Genomic DNA, 18284 nt, shown 5'->3' with positions numbered 1-18284 from the left:
AGAGGCCGTGATAGTGAGAGGCCCGCACACCGTGATGAAGAGTGGCCCCCACTTGCCGCAACTAGAGAAAGCCTTTGCACAGAAACGAAGACCCAACACAGCCAAAAATAAATAAATAAAATAAAAATAAAGGAATTCCTTTAAAAAAAAAAGAAGAAATAATGGCTGAAAACTCCTCAAATTTGATGAAAACATTAATCTACATATCCAAGAAGCTTAATGAACTCCAAGTAGGAAAAATGCAAACAGATCCACATCCAAACACATCATAATAAAAAAAAAATTCAAGGACAAAAAGAAATTCTTGAAAGCATCAAAAGAAAAGTATGTCATCACATACAAGAGGACTTCAATAAGACTAGTAGCTGACTTCTCATCAGAAACAATGGAGGCAGGGCTTCCCTGGTGGTGCAGTGGTTAAGAATCCACCTGCCAATGCAAGGGACATGGGTTCAAGCCCTGGTCTGGGAAGATCCCACATGCTGCGGAGCAACGAAGCCCGTGTGCCACAACTACTGAGCCCGCGCTCTAGAGCCCGCGAGCCACACCTACTGAAGCCCATGTGCCACAACTACTGAGCCTGCGTGCCACAACTACTGAAGCCCATGCACCTAGAACCTGTGCTCTGCAACAAGAGAAGCCACTGCAATGAGAAGCCCATGCACCACACCAAAGAGCAGCCCCTGCTCACCACAGCTAGAGATATTCTGCGCGCAGCAATGGAGACCCAACGCAGCCAAAAATAAATAAATAAAGTAAATAAATTTACTAAAAAAATAAAAGAATCTGCCTGCCAGTGGAGGGGACACTGATTTGAGCCCTGGTCTGGGAAGATTCCACATGCTGCAGAGCAACTAAGCCCGTGCGCCATGACTACTGAGCCTGCACTCTAGAGCCCGTGAGCCACAACTACTGAACCCGCGTGCCACAACTACTGAAGGCTGCATGCCTAGAGCCTCTGCTCCGCAACAAGAGAAGCCACCACAATGAGAAGCATGAGCACCACAATGAAGAGTAGCCCCCGTTTGCTGCAACTGGAGAAAGCCTGCACGCAGCAACAAAGACCCAACACAGCCAAAAATAAATAGATAGATAAATAAATAAATAAATTTATAAAAAAAAAAAGAGAAAGAAACAATGGAGGCAAAGTGCTGAAAGGAAAAATATGTCAGCCAAGAATCTTATACCCAGCAAAAACTATCTTTCAAAGCTGAAGGTGAAATAAAGACATCCCCAGATAGACAAAAAACAAGAGAATTTGCTGTATATTATTGGATTCAATTTGCCAACATTTTGGTAAGAATTTTTGTTTCTATGTTCATGAGTGATATTGTAATTTTTCTATTCTTAAAATACTACTGTCTGGTTTTCGTATCAGTTGAATTAATGGCCTCATAGAAAGAATTGGGAAATATTTCTTCCTGTTCAATTTTCTGAAAGTTTGTATGGAATTGGTATTATTTCTTCCTTAAATGTTGAGGGGGATTTGCAGGCCCAGTGAAGCCATTTAGGCCTCAAGTTTTGTTTGTAGGAAGGTTTTTAACTATAAATTCGAAGTCTTTAATAGATAAAGAGGTATTCAGGGTATTTCTTGGTTCTTGAATGATCTTTGGTAAATCATGTCTTTTCAAGGAATTTATCTATTTCATTTAAATTGCCAAAATTTTTGGCACAAAGCTGTTCAAAATATTCCCTTTTTGTTTTTTAAATATCTATAAAATCTATAGTGATGGCACTTCTGTAGTGTGTCTTCTTCCTTTTTTTATTGGCCAATCTGGCTGGAGGTTAATCAATTTTATTGCTCTCAGAGAACCAGCTTTTTTTTCCAGTGATTTTCTCTATTATTTTTCTGTTTCCCATTTGTTTGATTTCCATGTTGATTTTTATGCCTTTCTTCTACTTACTTGGGGTCTCACTAATCTCCTCCTCCTCCTCCCCCACTCCCCCTTCTTCATCTCCTCCTTCTGCTCTTCACCTTTTTCTTCTTGCCTTTTAGTTTCTTAAGGCGAAAGCTCACTCCAATCCTTTAAAATTCATTGAGGTCTGTTTTATAGCCCAGAATATGGTCCATCTTGGTAAACGTTCCATGTGCATCCTGCTATTTTGGGGTAGGAAGTTGTATAAATGTCAATTAAGTTGAAAAGAATGTGGAAAAACCCTGAATGAGTCCAGGCAGTGAAGAGAAGGTCAAGGGTTGTTGCAGAAACTGCAGGAATATTTCTCAGTCATAGCGAAGGCTGAGGCTGTACAAAGATGGTCTGTCCAGGGTCTGTGGGTAAACACCTGGTTCTGGCAAGGAGAGGTCCAGGAGGGAGGTGCAGGTTCAATGTCATCTTGGCCCTGGGCCTGTCTGCATTGTGGCCCTCATAGCTGCCTCCCTGGCTATCTCCTTCACAGGTCCCCTCTGCTGGGCTGGGCTGATACCCAAGTTCCAATTTCTACCCTCCTCAAGGCCCCAGGCCTTGACGTGGCCACTGGGCCTACCAATGAAGCTCTGGCCACAGAGAGACCCCCCCACACTGGATTCTGTGTCCACTTAGGTGGGGTACAGGCACTACATGTTTGGGTCCTGGCTACTCTATTTCCCAGAAAGTTACCTGTGGCAGGCAGCCTACCCTGAGCCTCACTCTTCCTCCTCAGATCATGGGTCCTGTTCCCACACCCAGTTCTTTTATGCTCCTCCCCACTGCCTGCAGCCCCTTGGCTCAGACAAAACTAAGCTCTCAGCACCTGTATCAGGTGAACTGTGCCCACCCCCAAACTCATATGTTGATGTCCTAACTCCCAGTATCTCAAAAAGTAACCACATTTGGACCTAAGGTTTTTAAAGAGGTAATTAAGTTAAAAGAAGGTCATTAGGGTAGACCCGAATCTGATATGACTGGAGTCCTTTTGATAAGAGGAAATTTGGATACACAAAGAGATACCAGGGATGAACATGCACACAGGGACAACTATGTGAAGAGGCAGAAAGAGGGTGGCCATCTGCAAGCCAAGGATAGGGGTCTCAGGAGAAACCAAACCTGCCAGCACTCTGATCTTGGACTTTCAGCCTTCAGGACTATGAGAAAATACATTTCTGTTATTTAAACCACCTAGTCTGTGGTATTTTGTTATGGTAGCCGTAGCAAATTAATCATCACCCCTCATCCCCTCCTCACACACACAACAAGCTTTTCTACCCATTGAGGGAGGTGGCCCAGCCATACCCTCAGCCAGTCTGCAGAGCTGGGTGCAGATCTTTTTGGTTCCTGGCAGAGCCAAGAGGCCACAGCCCGAGGATCTGAGGGCGGAAGAATCCAACCACCAACAAAGGTTGGAGCAGAACCTGTTTCCTCCACACCTAGATCCTCCAAATTCTGAGGAACTCTTTATTAGTTATCTGTTGCTCTTGTAGGTCAAGAGTTCAGGAGCAGCTCAGCTGAGCTGTTCTGGCTCAGGTCACTCATGAGACTGCGGTCAAGATATTGGCTAAGGCTACCATCACCTGAAGACTTGACTGGAGCTGAAACACCCACTTCCAAGATGGCTTGCTCACATGGCTCTTGGCTGGAGGTCTCAGTTCCTCATCACACAGGCCTCCCATGGGGCTGCTTCAGTGTCCTCACAATATGGCGGCTGGCTTTCCCCAGAGCAAGTGATCCAAGAGAGAGGAAGGCAGGCACTGCAACGCCTTTTATGGCCAACCCTTGGAAACCAAGGGTAGTCTGACCCATCTCCCTTCTGACCTCCCCTTTTTAGTTCAGTAGAGATCCATGGGGCTGCCCTGGCTCCCCTGTCCACCTCCCTGTGCCAGGGGCAGAACTGCCCCTTCGGGCAAAACCCATGCCTCAGAGACCCCCTCCTGCAAGTCTGCAGCTGAGGGTGGCATTCCACCACCAGGGAAGGTTAGGGTTCTGTTCCCCTTAAGATGCAAAGGCTGGATAGAAGAAACCAGCACTCTGCCGATTGTCCCCAAAGTCTGCAGAAAGGGCAGGAGGCCCCATCCCCATCTCTGTCTCCATCCCTCCCCTCTCCCCCACACGCTTGGGAGGTTTCAAGGAGACTTCCCTCCTCTCCTCTGACTCAGGTGGGGTGGGGAGGGGTCTGCTAAGGAGGGAGGTGTGACATATGTGCCACTGGCTGCACATTCCCTTCCTAACTAGAGGCTCCTCCAGTCCTTTGTGGGAGGTCTTGAGACTGGGAAGGGTGAGGGGCTCACCTGGACCACCCAGCAGGACCCAGGACCCTTGGTGGGCTCCCCGAGGGCAGCTCAGAGACCCCAGATCTGAGAGCAGGTTATAAGAGTTTGTTCTCAGGAAGGCAGGCTTGGGCAGGGGGAGCTGGCCGGCCACTGGGACTCTGCTGCTGGTATGGCCCTTTGGACTTGTGCAAAGTGAGCCACTGAAGGCGGACAAGATCCCCCAAGGGAGGACAAGGAGGACATCTAGCCATGTGTTCCCACTTCCTGGCTGCTGGGACGAGCTCTGGGTGCCCCGGCCTGGAACGGGGATCTGGACAGTGCCCCTCAGAGCGTCCACCACAAGCTTCAAGTTTGTGGGACAAGTGTGCTGCCTCCTTGACCTGCTCCCCTCCTCCCCCTGGCCTCCCAGATCCTATCCTTCTGGAAGCAGCTGCAGTGGTTCTGGGCTCTGCGGGAAGAGGAAATGGAAAAGTTGCTTGTATTTGAGACATTTCCTTGTATTCCTCTGATAAAAGAAATGTTCACGTATTGAGGTCTGGGGAAGTCATTCTGGCTTATACATGAGTTAACTTGAATTTTATGCTAACTAGTACAGCCCGTTTGTGGCCTATTAAACATACATTGTACATCTGCTTTGATTAAAGAAAAGGGCGCTTTGACCAGAAGTAAAGAATGCCCATGTTAAAAATAAAGATTAAATGCCTCCCTTCCTGGGATGGCACTCCTCTGATGCTAAGACTCCCTTCCCAGGTGCCAAGGCCATACTGACTTGATGTGTACATGCTGATCTGCTTTTTTTTTTTTTTAATTTGAAGGAATGTATCCCTGACTTGTTTCATGTTCTTTGTTCTGACAAGACATAAAACTGTGCTGAAAACCATGCTTCTATGCAGCAGTTTCTCAGAGTTATCTGAGAGGCTGTCTTCCTGGCTATAGTCCTTAGTTTGGCTCAGATAAAACTCTTTGCTATTCCTATTACAGATTGTTTGTTGATTATTTTCATCAACACCTCCATCCCCAGCCCTGAGGCTTCCAGGGAAACCCCAGGTTATGGAGCTGTGGAGAGAGTGGACAGTTCAGCTGACCTCACTAAGCCCTGGGCACTGGCTGAAAGATCTGGGCTGCAGGAGCCAGCTGGAGGCACCTGGAAGGTCACTTGCATTCCTGCAATAATAACAGCAAACTTGAGCTTGCACTCACCAGGCGCTGGCTAAAATGCCTCACAAGCCTCATCTCAGGGTCCTCACAACCCTGGTGGACAGGTGTTAAGATGCCTGCTGTACAGAGGAGGACACCGAGGGCCACAGGCCTGGTGCATAGCAGGATCTGCACTCATACTCAGCTTGTCTTAACTCCCAGCAGGCTGGATACCCAAGGACCAGAGCAACTAGCAGAGATGGGCTTTGACAAACTTAGCCAGAATCTGGCTAGAAGATAGCAGAAGATTTAGAAAGAAGCTATTTTAATTCCAACATGCACAAAGGTTTGGAACTTATGGTTAGTTTTGTTTGAGTTGTAATTGGCTATGGGGAGGGGACGGGGCAGTGTCAGCTTGTCATTGGCAGCCTCTAAAGGTCTCAGCTGGCTGTGTCCAATGCCACTGTCCTGAACTGCTCTGCCACTTCCACCCCGTTGTCACCTCTGTCCTTTCCCTGGCCCAGCTCCTACTAGGGCTGAGTTACCTTCAGCATTTTCCTGGGCTCCCCAGCAAGGGGACTGTCAGCTCCTCTGTGTAGCAAAGGGGCATCAAGGCCAGAATCATTCAAAGGCCGTCATAACAAAGACCATTGATATGGTTTCAGATTCCACACTGCAACTAACCTTTGAAAAACTGCCAATTTTGTGTTTTAGTTTATATCAAAGAAGAATAGCCATTGTTGTCTGAAAAAGCTATTGAAATGCTCCTCTTTTTTTCCACCTTCCTATCTGTATGAGGTTGAATTTTCTTCATATTTTCAACCAAAACAATACATCACAACAGACAGAATGCAGGAGCAGACATGGGAATCCAGCTATCATCTGTGGAGCCAGACATGAAAAGATTTACGAAAATATTTTTTAAAAAGCCATATTCTCACTAATGTTTTAAAAAATATAGTTACTTTAAAATAAAAATATTTTTATGCTAACAAAAAATATACTTACTGTTATTTTTAAACAAATTAATAGATTTTTAAAGTTCTCAATTTAAATTTCTAATAGGAGTATTAGTTTTCTATGACTGCTGTAACAAATTACCACAAACTTTGTGTGGCTTAAAATAACACTAATTCATTCTCTTACCATTCTAAAGGTCAGAAGTTGGAAATGGGTCTCATTGAGCCAAAACCAAGGTGTCACCAGGGCAGTTTGGGGCATTTAAACAGTGCCTGGAGCTCAGTAGGTGCTAAGTGTTGGCAATCATCATCACCTTCTTCTTCTTCTTCTTCTTCTTAATGAGGTTAGAGAGGTCAGTTGAAGCCAGATCATAAAAGCCCAGGAAGTCCCATTATCCTGGGAGCACTGGGGTTATTAGGGCTGGTGTTCGGTTGTGGAAGCATTTAGGCAGGAAGGAGCTAGTCAGCCCTGGGTTCAGGAGGGCCCCCCTGTGGGAGGGTGGAGAATAGATAGGAGGCGGAAGACTACCAAGGACACTACTGCTGTCACCCAGCAAGGGGTGGTTATGGCTTGAACTCGGCAGTGGCAGAGGGATAAAGGGCAGTAGATGGGATTGAGAGAAAGGTTGGGACAAGGCCCATGTTTCTGGGCCAACAAGAGTCCAAGGGCCGGACAGGTAAGAGTCACACCTGTCAAGTGCAGGAGTGGCTACCTGCAGAGGTACAAGCTTCCTGCTGCAGGAAGGTGAATGCAGGGGTAAAGGGCCACCTGCTGAGGATGTTACAGGGGGTGCCTGCAGTTGGACAGAGCACGACCTCCAGCTCTGACAGACAGACATTCCAGATTGTGACTTAAATTACTTGGTCCTGGCATATAGGAAAGCATCTGTAACCAGAGGTAAATTAGGCAGGCCTGGGCCACAGATGGGGTGGTCAGCCTCCCTCAAAGTCTCAGCGTGCTGAGGGCCTCCAGGCTCTCTTACATGCATGCATGGGCCTGCCCACCAGGTGCACACTCCATCTGTTATCACCCACTACCCTTGTCTTCTGCTGGGTGCCCAGGCTGCCCACTGGTGCCAAACGCCTGTGGTTGAAGTCATGGTGGGACTGTGGTCCTCAGGGCTGGTGTCCGGACGGGAGGTCCGGGGTGCCCAAATCCTGCTTCCCGTGAGGTTGCCCAGTGAAATATACACACCAAGACATTGACAAACAGAAAAATGATATACAACTTGGTTCTGGAACAGTCTCAGAGGAGCCCACACTGGGCTTGGGGGCCTTTGATGTCACCGAGTGACAAGTCCCGCTTTGCCATTAAATGATTATGGCCATTGATCCTGAGCAAGCCACACAAGGCTTTATGTGCTTGTCCAGATGATAAAACATATTGCGACCAGGGCTGGATTCCTTTGTGGCATCCCTCCTTCTGTCTGCTCTGGCGTTTGTGGCTTGCTGTGTGCTGTTTCACTAAGAGAACACAGTGGGACCTCCGGGGGTCCCAGATGAGGTAAGAAAGTTGTGACCTGCCTCAAGCAAGTCAGATGGTTGTGGGACATCTGTTACAGTCGATGAACCTACACTGACATGTCATTATCAGCCAAAGTCCAAAGTTCACACTACAGTTCACTCTTGGTGTTGTATGTTCTATGGGTTTTGGCAAATGTATAATGACATGTATCCACCATCAAAGTATCATACAGAGTATTTTCACCATCTTCTGTGCTGTGCCTACTCATCCCTCCCTCCCCACTAACCCCTGCTGTCTTTTTGCTGGATCTTTTTGCTGTCTCCATAGTTTTGCCTTTTCCAGAATGTCATATAGTTGGCATCATACAGTATGTAGCCTTTTCAGATTGGCTTCTTTCACGTAGTAAAACACTTTTAAGTTTCCTCCACATCTTTTCATGGCTTGATGGATTATTCCTTTTCAGTGCTGAATAATATTCCATTGCCTGGATGTAGCACAGTTTATTTATACATTCACCTCCTGAAGGACATTTTGGTTTCTTCCAAGTTTTGGCAATTATGAATAAAGCTGCCATACTCATTTGAGTGCACGTTTTTATGTGGACATGTTTTCAATTCCTTTTGGTAAATACCAAGGAGCATGACTGCAGGATCATATAGTAAGAGTATGTTTAGTTTTGTAAGAAACCACCAAACTGTCTTCCAAAGTGGCTGTACCATTTTGCATTCCCACCAGCAATGAATGAGAGTTCCTATTGCTCCTCACCAGCATTTGGTGTTGTCAGTATTCTAGATTTGGTTCATTCTAATAGGTGTGTAGTGGTATCTAATTGTTGTTTTAATTTGCATTTCCCTGATGACATACAATATGGCGTATATTTTCACATGCTATTTGTCATCTGTATATCTTTTTTGGTGAGATGTATGTTAAGGTCTTTGGCCCATTTTAAAAATCAGGTCATTTATTTTCTTATTGTTGTTTTAAGAGTTCTTTGTAAATATATTTTGTTTTGTTTTGTTTTTTTAATTTTTTTTAACATCTTTATTGGAGTATAATTGCTTTACAATGGTGTGTTAGTTTCTGCTTTATAACAAAGTGAATCAGTTATACATATATATATGTTCCCATGTAAATATATTTTGGATAACAGTCTTTGTCAGATGTGTCTTTTGCAAATATTTTCCCCCAGTGTGTGGCTTGTCTTCTCATTCTCTTGATATGTCTTTGCAGAGCAGAAGTTTTACATTTTAATGAAGTCCAGCTTATCAACGATTTCTTTCATGGATCGTGCCTTTGGTGTTGTATCTAAAAAAGTCATCACCATACACAAGGTCATCTAGGTTTTCTCCTTTATTATCTTCTAGAAGTTTTATAGTTTCACATTTTACATTTGTGTCTGTGATTCATTTCAAGTTAAGTTTTGTTAGAGGTGTAAGGTCTGTGGTTAGATTTTTTTTTTTTTTTTTTAACATGTGGATGTCCAGTTGTTCCAATACCATTTGCTGAAAAGACTATCTTTGCTCCATTATATTGCCTTTGTTTCTTTGTTAAAGATAAGTTGACTATATTTATGGGGATCTTTTTCTGGGTTCTCTATTCTGTTCCACTGATTGATTTGTCTGTCCTTTCACTGATACCACACTGTCTTGATTACCGTAACTTTATAGTAAGTTTTGACATCAGGTAGTGTCATTCCTCCAACTTTGTTCTTCTCCTTCAATATCATGTTGGCTATTCTGGGTCTTTTACATTTCCGTATAAACTTCAGAGTCAGTTTTTCAATATCCAAAAATAACTTGCTGAGACTTCAATTGGAATTGCATTGGATCTATAGATCAAGTTGGGAAGAACTGACATCTTGACCATATTGAGTCCTTCTATTCATGAACATGAAATATCTCTCCATTTATTTAGTTATTCTTTGATATCCTTCATCAGAGTTTTCTGGTTTTCTTCAGATAGATTTCATACATATTTTGTTAGATTTATACCTAAGTATTCCATTTTGGGGGGTACTCATGTAAACAGTACTATTTCTCTAATTTCAAATTCCACTTGTGCATTGCTAGTATATAGGAAACTAATTAACTTTTGTATATTAATCTTGTTATCCTGCAACTTTGCTATAATCACTAATTAGTTCTGGGAGGTTGTTTTTACTGATTCTTTCAGATTTTCTACATGGATGATCATGTCATCTGTGAACAAAGACAGTTTTATTTCTTCCTTCCCACTCTGTATACCTTTAATTTCCTTTTCTTGTCTTATTGCATTAGCTAGGAGAGACCACACCTATTTTTAATGCCACTGTATCCTTTGTACCCAGCACCATGCCAGGCATAAGTAGGTGCTCAATAAATATTTATGGAAAAAATGAACCATGTGGTCACTTAGAGGCAGAAAGCCTAAGAGAAGAGTGTGTGGTTTGTGTGCATGTGTGTGTATGTGTGTGTGTCACATGTGCACCTGCATGATAAGCACATTTGTATGACAGTGTGGGCATGCTTATGCATGTGTGGTTGTGTGCATGCATGTGGTATGTGTGTATGGAGAGACAGTGTGTGTGTGCATGTGTGTAGTGTATGTGTATGTGAAGGATCTTCTAACAGTGACTAGTAAACTCTACTCAGTCACTGTTCTGGAATCAGACTCATTCGAAGTAGCAGCCCCCTCTCTTGGGGAGAAGTGAGGAAGGGTTGGAGAGATGCAGCACCTTTCTCTACCTCTTATTCACTGGTGACCTCCTGGGGCCAAAGCTCCCAATGGCTTGTGGGAGAGTCAGGGAGAAGATGTCCTTCCCACTTGGGACTCTCCAAAGGAGAGAAATGCAACATCTTCCTGCTTGGAGTCCAGGGTCTAACAGGGTTTGTGAGCATTTCTGTCAGTCCTCGCTTACATCATCCCTGCTCACCATAGAGCTCAGACATTTCCAAGGGACAGCTGGGTTCAAATCCCAGCTCTGCTATTAGTTCTTTGATATTGAACAAACTTTCTTCCTCCGAGTAGGGGAAAATATTATTACCAACTCTGTTGTCATGATTAAATGAGATAATGCAAGCAACATGCTGTAGTACGCAGCCCCCACAGTGGCCACCAATGATCCTCACCTCCTGGTATTCACACCCTTGTGTAGTTGCCTCCCACACCGAATAGGTCTGATCTCTGTACCAGCAGGACATTGCAGAAATGACCAAGTGTGATTTCTGAGGCTACATCATAAAAGACATTGAGGCTTCCATCCTTCTCTCTCTTGCATCATATGCTCCAGTAGCCAGCTACCATGTCTTGAGGATGCTTAAGAAGTACCATGCAGAGATTTAAGAGGCAAGGAACTGAGGGGGCCAGGATCGAATTGCCAGCTGCATGAGTGCACCATCCTGGACATGGATCCTCCAGCCCCAGACAAGCCTTCAGATGACGGCCTCCCCGGCTGACATCTTCATTATAACCTTGTGGGAGACCCTAAACCAAAACCACTCAGCTAAACTGCTCCTGAATCCTGACCCAGAGAAACTGTCAATAATACATTTTCATTGTTTTAAGCTGCTAAACTGTGGGGTACGTTACACAGCAGAGTATAACTCATACATGTGTGCAGCACAGTGTCTGGCACTGCAGGTACTCAACAAATGATAGGAAGGCGCAGTTATTAGTCACTCCTCTCCTTTGGAATCAAGCTTTGTATCTAGGTTGAGCTCACTGTACTAGGTTCCTTCTTCCCTTAGGCTGTGGGCTGTTCTAGGTAATGCAATGGAAGGCTGGTCCCATCAGTTTGCCAGCTGTGTCTGAATCCCTCTGACTTGAAGAGGATCCCCACCACCACCATCTACAGCCATTTCCATTTTGGACTAGTTAACCTATTTCCTGATTTTGTGATGTCTCCAACATCAGGACTGGTTTTAAAAAACATACAGGCAGGTCTCCTTGAATGTCTCTTTGTCTATGAAGGTAGAGGTTCCTAAAGTTAGGATGAACCTCAAGTCTCCTAGTCTAACGCCCCTCCCTCTCACTTTAATCCACTGTCCCCATTTCCCCATTTGGGCACCTGGACTTCATCTATCATCTGTCATTCTCAACATCACATCTCTTACAGAGCTCATCATTCTCAATTTTTAAAAAAATCTCTCACCGGCAAGCACCTGTTTCCTCCCAATCTGGCTCCCTGAGCAAGTGGAATCTGAAACCAGTCCCTCCTAAATGTTTATACCTGAGAACACTAAGGAACAAGACACACCTGAGCTGACCAGCCCCCACTCCCCATCTTCCTCTAGATCCATCTCCTGTTGCCTTGCTATCCCATCAGGCTGGAAAGCAGCCTCTGTCAGCAGCACCCCTGCCCTGGAGGCAGGGTCATCATGCCGATACCGCTAGATATAGGGCTGGCTGCATAATTTGTGGGGCCCAATGCACAATGAAAACGTGGGGCCCGTTCTTTGACAATTATTAAGAATTTCAAGATGGTGACAGCAGAGCCAAGCACGGGACCTTTCTGAACGTGTGGCCCTGTGTCACCGCAGAGGTTGCCTTTGTGTGACGTGGGCCCTGCTGGCACCAGTCCCTGTTGTCTTAGAACTCCCTGGTGCCCTGTGTTTGCTTTTCTCCTCTGTTCTTTATTTTCATTTTCCAGCTCCCCCTTGCATCCTCTTCTTTTCTGGAAACCTGGCCAGGACTCTTGGCTGGTGTGGCCTCCTCTGGACATCTTCAGGGCTATTGGGTTTCCCTTAACATTCATCTGCTTCTTGCTCTGGCACCATCTTTTTTTTTTTTTTTTTAACATCTTTATTGGAGTATAATTGCTTTACAATGGTGTGTTAGTTTCTGCTTTATAACAAAGTGAATCAGCTATACATATACATATATCCCCATATCCCCTCCCTCTTGCTTCTCCCTCCCACTCTCCCTATCCCACCCCTCTAGGTGGTCACAAAGCACCGAGCTGATCTCCCTGTGCCATGCGGCTGCTTCCCACTAGCTATCTATTTTATATTTGGTAGTGTATATCTGTCCATGCCACTCTCTCACTTCGTCCCAGCTACCCTTCCCCCTCCCCATGTCCTCAAGTCCATTCTCTACGTCTGGGTCTTTATTCCTGTCCTGCCCCTAGGTTCTTCAGAACCAGTTTTGTTGTTGTTGTTGTTGTTTTTAGATTCCATATATGTGTTAGCATACGGTATTTATTTTTCTCTTTCTGACTTACTTCACTCTGTATGACTGTCTCTAGGTCCATCCACCTCACTACAAATAACTCAGTTTCATTTCTTTTTATGGCTGAGTAATATTCCATTGTATACATGTGTCTGGCACCATCTTGTCCCTCTCCTGCCGTGGCTGAATTGATGTCAGGGACTCGAGCCACGTGGGGCTTGGCTGCAAATCAGAACCCTCTCTCCCTGCTACTTTTCCACTGGTGTTTCTCAAGCTGGGCCAGCCCACTTCTCCAGCCTCACCCACTTGCTCCTCCTACATGCTATGCTGAACAGCACTCTCACTGGACCGCCCTCAGATCTTGAGGCATTTCAGGCCCTGACAGGACTGTGAGATTTTGAATAATCATGGCAGAGACAGTGCTGTGGATTCACCAATTTCATTTCCCACACCGCCTCCCCCCCGCAGGAGGACTACATTTCCCAGAAGCCCTTGTATCCAGCCCAGCCCATGTGACTGGTTACAGCCAATGGGATGTGGAAGGAAGTGAAGTACAGTGAAGGAGTATACTCCTGGGTCCTGCCCCTAAAATCTCCTGGAGACCCTCTGCCCACTCACTCCCCACCCTGCCTGTTTGTGACACTAAGGGTGCCTTGAATCCACAAGATGCTGGAGCTAAAGATGGAAGCAGTCCACGGCTGACTTTGCATAAAGGAAGAAACACCCTTAGCAACTGGGTGATGCCCTCCATCTAAACCGAGGGCCCAGGGAACACGCCAGATCAGCTTTCTCCCCATCGTCCCAGTCCAGTGCTTGCCACCACCTTCAGTTTTTTTTCAGGAAGCTCCATGCAGCCGTGGGAAGGGCACAGACTGTGGAGGCAAAGTCGTAGTGGCAACTTGGGCATGAATTCTGCCTTCTGGGCCTCAGTTTCCCCATGGGAAAGATGGAGGAGGAGATCCTTTGAGATCCCCCAGGCTTTCATGATGGGCTTCGGGACCTGGGGGCTGACAGCTGCCCCTCTCATTCCCTCTGGGTACCCACAAGTGGCGAGCTGGTCTGTGCACTCAGCTCCCACAGGTAGCTCCTCTGAGTTCGGCATTGCTTCTGGAAGTCTGAAAGGTGATAACCGTCGTTTGTGTTAGTGAACACAAATGGACAGGGATGGCCGGAGGTGACTTTGAAGTTGCAAAGCCCTGGGTTTCAGTCCCAGCTCTGCCACCACTCACCAGGTCGATGACCTCGGGCAAGGGACACCTATCATCTGAAGAGGAGGACCTAACCAGCCAGGATTAAATGAGACTAAAAAAAAAATAAAGCAGACTTTACTTCTCTGAGACTCAATTTCCTCATCTGTGAAACGTGAATATAACCGTACCCACCCTACTGGGTGGTTGGGAGGATCAAATGAAATAATATGAAGTGTGTCGAGTTTAGCAGGGAGTCTGGTCCTCGGGCATTTAATCAATGTCCACCACTGATATGACAAAGTACCTGCTCTTCAGCAAATGTTAGCCCCGTGGTGGGTGGGCGTTGCTCCCCCCGACTCTGTGTACACACCCATCATCAGGGGGTCTTGCCCCAAGTGGTATGAATGCTGTAGCTGCTCACAACCCTTCACCTGGAGCGGGTGCTGTGGTGTCGGGCGCTTTCTCAGGGTGAGTCCCTAGTGCCTAATTCAGAGTTTTAAAGATGTAGCCGGCGTCATTTCCAGAGAGCATTCCAAGGCCTCAAAAGCCCATCAATAGCAAAGTTATAGCAGAAGCCCACATCAGCCACCCTCCTCAAACTGCTGCAGACCCGTTGGCTGAAGATCAGACACCCCGATTGCTAAGGGTTAATTACAAACTTGGCGCCCATCTGCTCGAGATCTCGCAAGTCTTTCTTTTTTCTCTTTCCAAAGGCATAAACATTTGTACTGCAAGTAGCCCGGGGGGCTGGAGTTGTTTATTTTGTAGTTAACAAAGAGAAGAACCTTTTGGCTTGTGGCCCAAGTGTTCTGCTGGCCCCAGGGAGAACCTTTTGGGAGGCCCCCCTACACAAGCAGGTGCCTCTGGGGGTGGCTCAGGTTGGGGTGGGGCAGGCTAGCAGCTTCAGCCCGCCCCTGAGAGCCCAGGTGACTTCCCCAAGCAGGGGAAGTGCTGCTTCTCAGGCTTAGTCTGTCTTGGAAACACACACCCCAGCATTTTGACTCTTCGACAGAAGAAAGAACTGCTTTCTTCTGCGTGGTGTGCCAGTGAGAGGCAAATGTTGCTTTGTTTTTTACACTTACCAGTTTTAAAAAAATAATCAATGTGCTTTCTTCCCCCCAAATTGCACATGTAATTCAATAATATAAAAGATTCAAGCTACGTATAAACACATCAAATAAAACGTGTTGAACGGTGACTTAGAATTTCATAGTATGGAAGTAGAATAATTCATCTGCTCACGTACCTGCTGATGTGATGTGTTCCTTTTATAAGCAGACAAAAAGGATGCTCTTAAATAAAGATCTTCCTGTTGTTGGGTACCGTGGGGTCAGGGCGCAGAGGACTCGCCTTCTGAGCAGACAGTTTGAGAATCCGAGAGCTCCTAGGTGTCGTGGTGAGAGAGAGTGTCCTGGGTTAGTCAACAGGGTTAGGGCCCAGAGCAATGGAGGTGGCGGTTCAGGGCTGACGTTCTGCCGCAGCACTCTGATATTACCACTGAGCAGCGCTGGTGAGCAAGGCTGCGCAGGGGCGGCTCCTGCCATGAAAGCAAGGGCGCGGGAGGCAGGGTCGGGGCCGTGCGGAGAGAGAGCTGGGCCTGGGGTTTTAGCCTGCCTGTTTGCCCACCTGGGGCCAGGAGGGAAATAAAAGGACATCCAAATTCTGCATTTGTTCCTGACCTGAAGCAACAGATAAAGAAATCCACTGCAGGCAGGAGGCCAGCAGAGAAGGGTATTTTCACCTAACAGATAACGTTGCTGAGAAGGTGATGGTCAGTAGGTATTTTTATAAAATAGGGCCATATATTGAACATATTGGGGGAAATCAGCTACTTAAAGGAACCGAGTCAGGAATTATTTTTCTAAGGAGCGAACTGCCCTTTGTGCATTGTGTGCCTGGAATTTGATAAACAGAGTTTCAATCCCAAAGGCAGGGCGCATCTGAGGTCCCATGCTCTTGGTGGTCCCCGGGAGGTCTGGCTGCAGAACCGTGTGATTCCGCTCCCGTTTGGGACTATGGACCAGACCCTTGACATGCTGACCTCTCCAGACCTGTGTGGTTAGAGCGTCACCACCCTTAGTTTACCGATGAAAATCATTAAAATGCCAGTACCAGAGCTGAACACTTTACCTTTATTATGTTATTTAATCTTCACAACTCTGTGAGAAAACTACTGTTAGACCTGTTTTATAGATGAGTCAACTGAGGATAGAAAGGTAAAATAACTTGCCTGAGGTCTGGGAGCTGGTGACAGCAGAGCCTGCATTAAACCCGGTCCGCACAAGTTCAGAGCTCACGGTATTAATGCTCCTCTGATGAGGAATTAAGGCTTCCTCAGTGAAGCCATGTGGCTTGGCTAGGGTTACCTACACAGGTGTGTTGGCAAGCCCGCCTCCTTCCCCCACCCCTCAGCAGCGGCTGCCTTCCTCAGCCCCAGCCTCCGGTCCCTGTCACCCCAAACAAGACAGAGGCACAGCCCGGAGTGTTTCTGGGGTAGAGGGTTCCCAAGACTTGGGCCCAGGTTGCAAATGACTCAGTGGGAATGGAGAAAAGGCGAACAGCACTAAAGAGAAAGGCCACCTGTGCAGTCAGTCTCCTGCCCCGAGAGTCAGCCAGGGAGGCAAGGGGTTGGAGAAAGTTAAGCAGATTCTTTGCTAAGACCCTTTGCTGAGAGATTTGATGGCAAATCTCAGCCAAGCAAGGCCACATGCAAAAGGACCGCCCTGCCCGCCTTGCGGCACTGAGAAGGCCAGTTTCTAAGAGACTGGGGCTCCCTACGTGGGAAAGGGAAGTGATTTTTGCCCAACATTTGGCTGGGAGTCTGGCTCATGGTTCCAACTCATGGGTATTAGCAAAGGAGAACAAGGCATTGCTGAGGGTAGCAAATTAGTTATAATTAAGAGAACCTGGGAGACGCAAAACAATGTGAGAGACACCAGCTGTCCTGGATCTGGGGCCTCTGGAGGAAACCAGCCGCCACCCCTGCAGTGCAGCCCATTCAAGCAAAGAGCCTCCCCCACCCTGCCCTCCCTTGTGCTCCCAGGGGGCAAGTGCTGCTGTGTGTTAGGGTCTCCCTTTCTGCCCCACCAGCACCTTTTCCTTCCCTTTCTCCACAATTTAAACTCACCCGGCTTGTCTCTCAGGAAAGCGAACAGGCTTGGGGGCGGGTTCAAGTCCTGATTCCTGTGCTTCTTGAGTGAGTTATTTAACCTCTCTGAGCCTCAGTGTCCTCATCTGACACATGGGGATAACGAGGCCTAACCCATCCAGCTGTTGTGAGCATTCAAAAGGACGAAAAGCGGTTGCCAGGGTGCAGGGGCTGGCCTGTGGGCTTGCCGCCTGTTTTCCTACAGCCCGTGAGCTAAGAATGGTATTTACATGTTTTAATTATTGGGGGAGAGTCAAAAGAGGAAGAATATTTTGGTGACATGTGAAAGTTATACAAAATCCAGGTTTCAGTGTCCATAAATGTTTTATTGGCATACAAGCTGCCATGTGTTTATATATTGTCTGTGGCTGTTTAGGGGTGGGCCTTGGTGCCCGCCTCCCACTGCCAATCCCCACCCCCTCACAGTCACCCAAAGGCTTGAGGACTTGAGGTGATGGGGGGGGTCCTTGGGGGTCCCTGGGAATGGGCTGTGGTTCGAGTGGATGCTGCCCCCAACCAGTGCAGGCAGAGTTGAGAGGTTGTGACAGAGACTGGAGACCACAGGACCCACAAAAGGTAAAATAGTTACTATTTAGCCCTTTGCAGAAAAAGTTCGCTAACTCCTGGTGTGAGTACCTGACCCTGGATAAGTGATCAGTAAAATGTATGTATGGTTACTATTATTATTATTACTCTTTTGGTCTAGTTTTAACTTTCAGGTACCCCTGTTTTGGCTTAATAGAGAGATTCTGTACCTGAAGTCCATGGAAGGGTTTCTGGGGCTGGGTGGGGAGCGTCTCTGAATCTCCAGAATTTCTATGTAGCTTTTGCAGGTGAGGTCTTTTGGGGACAGGCTTCGTGACATTCCTCTGATTCCCAAAGGAGTCTGGGTTGCCAAATAGGTAAAGAAGTGTAGGTTTGATGCCTTCCTCACCCTAGGCAAATTGATCTGTATTTTCCCTGGGCTGTCTGGAGGCAACAGGGATGATATTTGGGGGAGATATTTGGGGGCCACAGGGTTTCCCCTCAGAGCCCAACCCCCTGCCCAAGTGGGAGG

The 18284-nt window shown here is 46.6% G+C and overlaps 1 protein-coding gene across 9 annotated transcripts in view; it reads right to left on the bottom strand.

The window, feature by feature from the left end:
• Positions 1 to 18284, bottom strand: part of LOC309639271 (kremen protein 1) — a 145760-nt gene that overhangs the window by 60071 nt on the left and 67405 nt on the right. Inside the window, exons 11-12 of one of the 9 annotated variants that reach the window (XM_082416291.1) lie at positions 15326 to 15463; positions 128 to 13761 (exon numbers count right to left, since the gene is read on the bottom strand). The exons of 6 other annotated variants lie outside the window; for them this stretch is intronic. In XM_082416291.1, the coding sequence (XP_082272417.1) occupies positions 15373 to 15463 (91 nt within the window). In that variant the 3' untranslated portion in view covers positions 128 to 13761; positions 15326 to 15372. Of the gene's footprint in view, positions 1 to 127; positions 13762 to 15325; positions 15464 to 18284 lie in introns of those variants that run through there. 2 more of the 9 variants (XM_082416290.1, XM_082416281.1) reach the window with 2 other exon arrangements.

The sequence above is a fragment of the Balaenoptera physalus genome (assembly GCF_965194825.1).
Source record: "Balaenoptera physalus genome assembly, chromosome: 12".
Classification (NCBI taxonomy): Eukaryota; Metazoa; Chordata; class Mammalia; order Artiodactyla; family Balaenopteridae; genus Balaenoptera; species Balaenoptera physalus.
The sequence above is the reverse complement of the archived record's forward strand: the minus strand, read 5'-3'. Positions and strand labels throughout refer to the sequence as shown.